General features: G+C 37.9%; 1 protein-coding gene across 1 annotated transcript; it reads left to right on the top strand.

The window, feature by feature from the left end:
- Window positions 1–3,137: 3,137 nt before the first annotated feature.
- c21h1orf159 (chromosome 21 C1orf159 homolog) lies at window positions 3,138–10,077 on the top strand. Its single transcript, XM_040158526.1, has 9 exons — window positions 3,138–3,186; window positions 4,362–4,442; window positions 4,556–4,640; window positions 6,443–6,538; window positions 6,643–6,699; window positions 6,996–7,130; window positions 7,315–7,340; window positions 7,530–7,554; window positions 7,876–10,077. Exons 2-9 carry the CDS (start codon window positions 4,371–4,373, stop codon window positions 7,977–7,979), a joined length of 600 nt encoding a protein of 199 aa, XP_040014460.1. The 5' UTR covers window positions 3,138–3,186; window positions 4,362–4,370; the 3' UTR covers window positions 7,980–10,077.
- The last annotated feature ends 685 nt before the right edge of the window (window positions 10,078–10,762 follow it).

The raw sequence follows: 10,762 nt of genomic DNA, 5'->3' as shown, positions 1-10,762 counted from the left end.
TTGTAGGACCAAAACAAACGTCGAAATAACGCTGGGGCGGTTATTTGTTTTGCGGAGAGATTGTATTTAGTATATGTATTTATTTATTTATGTGCTATATTGCTTTATAAAAAATCATTTCTCCAGCAAGTACATCATGTAGACACAGTTTATGAGTTTTTTTTAAGACGTTTTCTATCCAAGTAGGGATAAATCAGTTTGTCATTACGTTCTTTGAATGCATAACACAGCTGCTGGTGGGCATTTTGCTTAGTCAGTCAGTTGGTTAGTTTTTTGTGTGAGTTGTGGAAAACTTTCTTTGGCTTCACCACAGCGTTAAAAACATGGGGTTAAAAACAACACAAGACGATTGGCATTGACAATACAGGACGATGATGAAGTGGTACATTACCATTGCTTATTTCATAAATGTGGGTTAACTAATATAACTGGATTACCAAAGCTACCATGGGGCCCCAGACCCAGTGGGGCCCCAGTTCACTTTGTGAAAATTGATATGTGTGTGTTTGTTTGTATTTTATCATCTGAATTTGCACCACTAAAGTAAAATATAGACAAAGGTAGGCTTCACATTATTAGCTAATTCTCTGGCTCTGTGTTGTAGAGGAGTCCTATGTCAAATTTTAGTTTTAAGAACTGTAGTATTTTACTCACATGATGCATATTCCTTATATACTTCCCTTTAATCAAATTACCATAAATTAAACCCAAATTTAGAAGTTCTCCAGTTTAGAAGTATTGGCTACACTGGATTTATAGGAACGTAGAGACAACAGGATACGTAAACATTGCAAACAGGTGGTTGGTGCATCAGTAGGGTGTCGGAAACAAATTTATGCTCTTGGGCCCCCAGACAGGTGAATCCAGCCATATTAATTGCGACCTCTCATACTGTGACCTTTAGTTACACAGATGTAACTAAGATCATCAGGTGCAATGACACTATACTGGTAAAGACACATGACTAAGTAATGCTGGCTTACTGGCAAATGTAATGGAGCCATCATTATTGTTATCAATCACACCTGTGGTTTTCCTATTGTGAGAAAAAAGTCTATTAATGCAATATTATTTCTTATACTATAGGCTACCAATATAATATATTGCATGTCCTATTATCGTGAGAGGAAAACAACCAGTAATGGAAGTACTGGCCAGCATTTCCACAGCATATTTAGGCATGCAATCAAATAATATGACAATTTTGATTCAGAAGTAATTCATCTTGTAATCAGTTTCAACAATATTTCATTTCATTCAATTTCATTCACATTGCAATGACATTAATTGAAGAAACATAATGATATTCAATACTTTTTTTCTTTTAATGTCACACTATTGTATTTAAAATGTGCTTTAGTGATAACATTTTCATTGACAATATACAGTATTCTGTCCTCAGTTTTCTGACACTCACTTTATGACACACCAGGATTTTAATTTACACTTAGATTTTATTGTTATGCTTTTTTATAACTCATTCCAGTTGTAGTAAAAATCCATGAAAATTTCTGAATTCAAAAACTGCAAAAGAACTGCAATAATTGGAGCCTGACTGTACTGACCCTTTAATGTAAATTAAAGACAAACGGCGCTTTTTTATTTTTTGTATTACTAGTTATCACAAAAGAAGGAAGAAATCAGACTAATAATCAGGTGCACAATTGAGCGTTGTGTTATATGAACACACTTGAGGGGCATCCGTGAGAACAACCACAGGGAAAAAAGTGTGACAGTAGGAATTCCTGATACATGAGTAAGTAAAGATTTAGTTATGTAGCACTTTTCAATACAAAAGTTGCAAAATGCTCAATAATTGAAGTATTTAGCACAAATGAGATGATGTCAGCAATGTAACTAACTTCAGCGACCGCTTTGACTCAATGAGAGGATGGAGGTCCAAGAAATGTTTTTAATTAATTTAGGCTTAAATGGTGAGGTTTTTATTGGCCTCGAAAGTGCTCAAAAGACCTAACAGCCACTCCGGGACCTCTGACCTCTGATATCAATTCAACTGGACTTTACTTGGGACTTTCTGGTGTTGGCTGCTAGAAAATTATCAGCATGAAAAACAAATCCAATCAGTCTCTTAAAATAAAATTCTAGGCATAAACAGACTGAATTGTGTTTTCTGAAGCTTTAGATAAAAATGAACATGTAGATGTGCAGGGATAAGCAGTGAAATAGGCCTTTTCTTGCCATCTTGACTGGAGGTATTTAAATTTATGCAGGGATACATTACAGGAAAAAACGAAAATATTGTACTGTAGATGACAGTTGTTTGATGGTAGCTATGATTACTCGAGACCACCTAAATCCTGACTAGGGATAGTCAGGCTTGTGTTAATGAGGAAAGTGACAAAATTCCAAGTGATCTCGACTCATAACCTCTGTGTTATATACGTTTAAGTTTATTCTGTTGATTTAATGCCATCTACAGGAGAGGTGCCATCGTGATAATGCTGGTTTTGCTTGGTCTTGCACTTGTCCTCTGGCAGCTGCGTATTTAAGAGTTGTCATAACTTGAATGATGTCAAACAAGAATCGGGCATCCAAACATTATGAGTATCTGTTCCAGTTCATCAGAATAACACGCCTCTCTAGCGGTGCGAGAAAAGCAACAAGTCCGTCGACATAGGACGGCAATGAAGGATCAGTAGGTGGGACACCAAACAGGCCAACAAAGGATGACGGGTGGATGTTAGCAGATGTGACGGCTGAGAGTGAGTCGAAAACAGACTTCCAAAAAGAGGGAGATAGGGCGGAACAAGTCCATAAACGCTGGGGAGATGTGCTGGTCCGAGGCGACACTGATCCCAGTTTGGGATTAGCGCCAGGATAGATGCGAGCTAGCGTCAATTAAGCAGAGAGACAATTGGGGTTTTATTCTGAAAATCGCACCCGGAAGTGTATGTGCCAAATGAAAACCAGTATCTGTGAGCTCCGCGCTGCGGGATTATCTGCGTCCGTCCTGCGGGGGTGTGTCGGTGACAAATCTGACAACAAGTATAAGTGGCTGTCTGGTGACATCTGCGGCGGACGAGACCTGTGCGTTGATTGAACCACGCCCAGGAGTTTGGTCAGGCCAAAGCCTGGTGTTCGGCGGGTGAGTTAACTTTCCGCTCCGCTGTGTCCATGAATGTGCAGGTGCTCAGTCTGTGGAGGTCAACCCCGACACCCGCTCATGTGAGACCGATTTAATCAGATTAGCACTTCTGCCTCTGTGACGCTGACACAGTTGTATAGGCTCCGACCGCGGGAAACAGTCGCGGTGTAACTTCACGCCGGTGACAGGTGCTAGCTAGCTAAACACCTCGGACGTATCACTTGACTGAGGTTGGCACATTTCAAGCCTTTTTTTCTGAGACATTGCCTGTGTTGCTCAACGCTTTGCCCTTGAATTAATTACTTAGCATTGAAAAGGGAAAGTGTAAAAGCTGAGAATTGATACGCAACGTGGCCACACATCTCTTTTGTTGAAGACTGTCCGCTCATGAATATTCACACTCTTGTGGTTCTGTCTTTGCTTTTCTGACTGGCCCAATTTTAACACAGCAAGAGAATTGAACTTGTCCAATGCAACGGGATATCAGCCAAATGAAAGCAGTTAGAATAGCTTTTTATGTTTAAAAGAGTTGAGAGAGTTGGACATTCACCTAAGAACCCTGGTGCTATGCATTGTTTTGGGACAAATGGAGGGGAGCGAGACCTGTAGATGGACGTTAAATGATGAAAGAGATTCACAAGTGACCTAACCTTGCAATACATCTTAAAATTATTAATAGCTCTGAGTAGGGTTAAAGATTTTAGGAGACTTGCGTCAGTGCAATATCCAAGATTTGGACTGTGCTTTTCTTAATACCTTAATTTGAGAAATATAAACATGTTTTTTACAAGACCCCTTTTTTTTTTTTTTTTTTTTTTTTAAAAACAAAAGAAGCCGAATTAAAACAACACACGTTGTCTAAACACAAGAAGTAACAAAAGAGTGTCGCCTAAATAAAGTACAGTCTAAACTGAGTAAATTGTGATTTAAATCACTGCACATTTCATCGAAGAATAAGCCTATGAATCTGACCCGGCATTTGCTGTCAACTTTCAGTAGTTGACAGTTTTCAGGTCTCACTGCTACACATGTAGCATGTCTACATCATTCCTGCCCTGAGGCTTAATGAAGTTATTCTGCTTATCCTTAAGATGAACTATGTGTAATACGTTTATTGAATTAGATAAATGTTCGACCAGTCGGAATCTTATTTGATCATTCTTCTTTCTTGTGGGATAAATAGGGTAAAGGTATGTGTCCTCCTATGTGCCCAGTGATGTGATGTGTTTCTAATCCTGTCTGTTTGATCTCCAAGGGTTCGAACATGGCTCTGTCATTCCTTCTGGTCTTGGCTGCCACTGTGATTCTTATCAGACCTGAGACCCGTGTAACTAAGGTAAGAAGAAGAATGTTATTCAGCCAAAGGGCCAGTAGGTTTTTTTTTTTTTTTTTTCTTTTTTTCCCCCAGGCTTCACTCATTTGATAATCTGTGAATGCTGCTGTTTACAGGCCTTACATCAGAACTCACTGGAGTGCTGTGGCGAGAAACAGAGAGTGAACAATTCATGTTCAAATGACACTCACTGTGAACCAGGTAATGTGGATGTTTTGATTGGCTTACCACTGACAGACAGATGCGATCGAGGTTATCAGCTATATGCAGAATGTCACTAAAAGTTTTTACCTTTTAACATGATCTTTATTTCATTACCACCACTTTGTAGAGTGAGATTAGTGGGAATGAAAGGATATTCTGGTCATCAATTAGTCTATTTTTTTTATTACTAAATTGGTCAAACAAAATGCATAGAGCAGATCCTTTGACTGTTCAACATTTAAGAGTTTTAGTGTGTGTGTGTGTGTGTGTGTGTGTGTGTGTGTGTGTGTGTGTGTGTGTGTAGATTAATTTATAAAAGACACAGTTACTTAAATTTTGTTTAAGCAACGTAATATCATTTGGTATTGATGAACAGAATTTTCTGTTTGGACTGCTTCTCCTTCTGTGTATGAGGTGTTTGGTCAAGTTAAGAACTATTCAGATTATTCACCATATGAACTCAGATGAAAGATTTACTAAGCGATTCACTACCTTTGGATAAATGTATGCTGTTCGTCATTGTGGAGGTGCAAACGTCTTCTGGGTCTGACCAGGGTAAAGTGCTCAACAACGAACCAAGCTGGCCCCAGTGACATCTGAGAAATTATAGGAATTGATTTTTGTGAGTTGTACTGCAGCTGGTGGCACTTGCCGGTGTGCTTGTAAAATTGCAAAAATGGTTGTATGAGCGTGGTCTTCATTGGTAATAGATTGTTGCTAGAGAAACTGGCTGGTCTACAATAGTGTAAGTGACAGCAAGTGTAATACAGCATCAAAACTAAGAGTCTGCAGCCAAGCTGAAGGCACTGTGAGGCTGTGCTTTGTGCTCAATGCTAACATCAGTATGCTAACATGCTGGTGTTAAGTAGGTTTTATACCATCATCATGATGTTCACCATTTTAGTTTAACATTTGCTAATTGGCGCTAAACACAAACTACAGTTGAGACTGATGGGAATATGATATTATTTATGCTAGTACTCATTAAAAAAAGGTACTGGACTAATTGGAACTTTGACATGAAGAGATGATGAAAAGCCAGGGGCCTACGAAAGTGATTACAATTCACCTGAGGGGGGGGTCTTGAACATGTGTAGCAAATTTCATGGCAACCCATCCCACAGCTGTTCAGATATTTCAGTTGGGGCCAAAGTGGTGGACTGACATTGTCGTCCATAGAGCCATGCTGCTAACATGGTTGCTAACATAGTTATTTGAAACTGTTAAGACTCAGTCTCAGAAACACTTATTTTATACATAATGTAGCTGATTTTGTCTGTACAATTGGATTTCATGACTAATCATATAAACCCATACATATGCTTTTATACCATGACTGGAAATACAGAATTCTCACTCCTTCATCAACCACTGAAAGACATAGACACTGATGTATTTAGAAGAATATACATTGAATATGAACCAAGAGCAGATTATTATTGAGACACTCAAACATTTCACTGGCAGTTGTGTTGAGTTGTGAATTTAGAGTGAAAAATACAACAGTCTTCTGCATGCTCTAGGAACAGGGTGGAACGATTGAGAAGGAAGAAAAAAGTTAAAATAAAGAGTGAAAAATGAAAGTGCCTGCCTTGCTCCTGTACTCATGTTACCCTTTATCCTTTGCAACTTGTAAAAAAGAAAACATTGTGTTGTTGTTTCAGCATTAGCTAGGGAAAATGTTTGTTTCATTTATCACCCACCAGTAAATGCACTATAAATACACCAAGTACAGCCAAGTAATGAACATTTTCTCAATCGTATAATAAACATATATATTCTTCTTTTGAATTCCTCAGGCTGCTTCTTGCGTGTCCTTGAGAACAGCAACACTGTTTGCATATTCTGTGACTCAGCAGCTGTGGATGTGGAGAATGTAACAGTCTGCACCTACAGTAAGGACCGGGAACTGTTCACTCACTGTTTTGGATATGATAAAAATCTGAATGTTTTAGGGGAATGTGTGTTTTAATTTGCATTTTTTTTTTGTCCACACTAGACTACACAGCGGAGCGGAAGAATCATACAACTGTAACTACTGTCATTCCTAAAATTGGTAAGAGATTATGTCATTACAGACCGATTCACTAATTTTCTTATGTATAATAAATCTTGACCGGTACTGTGTCTGCAAGTCTGAATTATTAGAAAAACTGTTAATTCAGTTTTAAGGATCAATGAGGGTCATATTGTGATTAGTTTGAAATGTAAGTTAAAGAGAGCAAAATACTTCAGGTTTACATGGGCGGCAAGACATGTATGACGAAAGAGCAAATGTCTGCAGCAGCCAATAAGATATTTATCATATTTCTCATCATCTGCTTCCTGTTTTTGTCTTGTGTTTTTGAGTAGGAGGGCCAGGCGTGGCAGCCTCCCTTCTTCTGGGAACACTGTTGATCAGCTTGTTCCTGATCCTGTCTGTTGCCTCCTTTTTTTACCTCAAACGCTCCAACCGACTCCCAGGCATCTTCTACCGCCGCAACAAGGGTAAGCACTGAAATTTAAACCTTAAGTATGAATCTTCACAGCTCCTGCTGACCCAGCACGCCCATTAAATCCTATGTTATACAGCATGGAAGTGCTTGAAGAACGCGGGAAAACACAACAGTGATATTATTTGAGTTTCAGTCGGTCAAACTCAAATGTAACATTATTTTGTGTTCTTTTACAGCTTTCATTTTCCAACCAAGTGAGACAGTAAGTTGATGTTATTGTTTGTTCATAGCTAATCACACACTACAGTACATTCAGAGATTCGTGTGGAGACTGAGTATCTGTTAATTGTAACCTCAGCAATGTCCTGCGGTAGTACAAAGACATTATTTATAAATGTTTGTCTGTAAGGGATAGTTAAAATTCCATTGTTTTTTTTTTTTTTCCTTCCAGGCTGTCATGATCCCCTCCTCATCAGGTAAACCACCTCTCTGACCTTGCTGAACAGGTTATAGTATTACGTGAAGCTATTGAGTAATGCCAAGCAGTCAAAATATTACCTGGGACTATTTGGCAATGTTGGATGAGGAGTGTTGTATTTTTGAGGACTGTTGTAGTAATGACAGGCTTGTATTCACAAAAAAAATGATCTTGCGTATAAAAGCTGTTCTTAAAAGCACAAAATGTGCTAAAAGTTAGCTCGAAGATGCTATGAAAAATTCCAGCGCATGTCACCTCCCGTTTTTCTAACAGATGATGATGATATGATGTTGTGTTTCTTTCTTTCTTTCTTCTGAAGTGAGGAAGCCAAGATATGTCAGAAGGGAGCGGCCCTCTGCAACATCAACAGTGAATAGTGCCACCATACCCACCACATCCACTACTCAAGTGTATAATGTGTAGGACGAGGGTTGGAAGTGCTGGTGCAGGTAGGAGAGGAAGCTCAGGAATGATGCTACATTTTATTTATCAAGCGTGAAGAAAACCAGTTGAGTCGTACAGAGGTGGCCAAATTTAACTAACTGCTGGCGGTGCATCTTTTTGACACAGTCTTTGACTTTGAATTATTTTTTTTTTCTTGTTTTTGTTTTGTTTTTTTAAAATAAGCAGACACACAGTAACTAGAAGATCCCAGTAAAGATAGGTTCAGTATTTCTCTGCAAATTTGAAACGTTGCAGGTGGGTTTGTATTTTCCATCCACTCGTGCAGCACTGCTGTGATGAATAGATTCATCACTCAGAATCACTCCTTGGTTTTTAAGTCTAAACACTGTCATTAAACAGTTTTTATCCGCTGTGTGACTGTGTGTTGGGTTTCACAGATATGTGGACCTGTCTGTTAAGGGAATAGCTCCACATTTATGGAGAAATATGCATGTTTGCTCTCTAGCTGCAAGTTAAATGAGTAGATTGACATCACTCTCGTGCCTGTATGGAAAATCTGAAGCTACAGCTAGTAGCTGCTTGGCTTAGCATGAAGACTGGAAACGGGGGGAAACAGCTAGCCTGGCTCTGTCCAAAGGTATGGATCAAACAAACGATATGTAAAGTGTTCATTCGGAGGTGCTGGAGGTGGATTGTGATATCCTTGGTCAGAGCCAGGCTAGCTGTTCTCTCCTATTTCCAGTCTTTATGCTAAGCTAAACTAGCATCCCTGGCTGCAGGTCCATTTTTAACAGACAGAAGACTGGTATCAGTCCTCTCAACTTGGCTATTCTTTTAAGTGATGGGTTTCATAAACACAAGGATCTGTCTTTTTAGACCGGTTATAGGAATAGAATCAGCGACCAAGTTGAGCAACAGTGACACTGATCTTTGGGACAGAGCGACTGCCCAGGGATGTTTGATGGAAGCTTGTTTATGAGTTTGCGAATTAGGATTTTTTTTTTTTTTTTTTTAACTTGTGTGATATTTATTTGCATATTGTAACAGTGCACTGAATTTTACTGATTAGAATCAGGCCAACAGAATAAATTATGTGTTTAACAGCATTAGAATTCTTCCAGTTGTAGGGAGAGTTATTGTAGGGGCTGTTTGATGATTGTTTGATGGACTTTGTATTTTTATTATTGTTTGTATTTATTATTTTTGTGGGCACAACCAAGGTGAATGTATTTCACATGTACAACAAATCGTGCATTGGCGTTACATGCATCATTTATTACATTCCACAGCAAACCCACTCACATCCTGATAGAGGTCATTTTCAACAACAAAATCATGTTTTGGTTTTTTTTGTTTGTTTGTTTGTTTTTCATAGGATGTTCTGTGATCCTACGAAAACAATTAAAATACCAATTTTGTTCCATGAAGTAAAGTTTAATTCCAATAGATTTTTCTCTCAAAACATACAAGTTTTAAAACTTTCTGCACTTTATTTGTGTGAGGTCAAAATGTTTAAATAACTTGCTGCCATCAAGTGTGATTGAGATTGTTTTGTTGTATAACTGGCAACATTATTGTTGCATTGTGAACATTACTTGACTACTATTACCTTTGCCAAATGTTGTCTGAAGAAAATGGCTCATACTGTATGCCATTACTGTGATTACTGTGCCATTATGAGCTTTAAATGCAGCCAGGAAACATTAAGTCATGACGTGATGAATAATTGGGTATTTGAATAATATCCAGTGGCCTTTACTGTACATAGTTCGAAACCAAGGCTCGTTATCCAAGTTTTATTTGCCACGTGGTATTTTATTTCATCTATTTTTATATCTTGACAAAACCAAGGCTGTAAAAACTAATTTCCACCCTCAGTATATGTGGAGCAATCTGAAGTGAACCAGATAAAAGGCAGCAATCATTCCATGAATATTTCCCTTTTTTCTTCATGTTTGCTGTTGTACAGACAGCCATAAGCTGAATACATGTACATATTGTTTTATACAAATGAAGTATTGTTTTTTGTAATGATGTACATATTCTAGTTTCAGTGCCATGAAGAATGTTTTGAAGATATCGATTGTTTGCAGAAATAAAGCACCTTTCAATAATCGCTGTTTCCCTCTGTGCAGTTACATGAACTATCATACTTCTGTTTTTGTTTAAATGACACCAGTTAGCTGAAACCAGATATTGTTCAAAGACATCAAAGAATAATTTTGAGATGTTTCTTTTGTGATCACTGATTGTAATAGACCATGCTTGGTTATTGAATAGATACCTACCAGGTAGTCACATAACCTAATAAGGAAAATTTAAAAATTAACATTATACACATCAGAAACAAAGGTAATACATTTCTTTATGTGCACTTGAGGGTATCTATATCCAAACTAAAGGGAAATTTACCTATGTAAGTTTTAATGCTCTGATTTTCATCTTAGGGAGACATATTTGTGTAGAAACTGATTTTGCAGTCCAAAATAATTTTGGATAACACAATACTGCTTTTGTTTCCGGGTGAATTTAAAAGCTTATTTCCATTTAAAACAAGAATCTCAAGATTTCTTGATTTTGATGCTGTCCTACATACACTGACAGGATTTGATCTGACACAAGAAGGAATGGCGAAAGTGGTCAAATGTATAGTATCTCAAGACCGGTACACTATGAAACTATAAATATTTACCCCACAATCATTTTCATTTCAGTTTGCAGAAACTGATGAAACGTGCTTTTGGTCCAAGACTAGAGACCTAACTTTAAATACTCTGGGATTATTGGGATTGTAATGACAT

Source organism: Xiphias gladius, chromosome 21 (assembly GCF_016859285.1).
Source record: "Xiphias gladius isolate SHS-SW01 ecotype Sanya breed wild chromosome 21, ASM1685928v1, whole genome shotgun sequence".
NCBI classification, from domain to species: domain Eukaryota; kingdom Metazoa; phylum Chordata; class Actinopteri; order Istiophoriformes; family Xiphiidae; genus Xiphias; species Xiphias gladius.
This window is presented reverse-complemented; position numbering and strand designations above follow the sequence as displayed.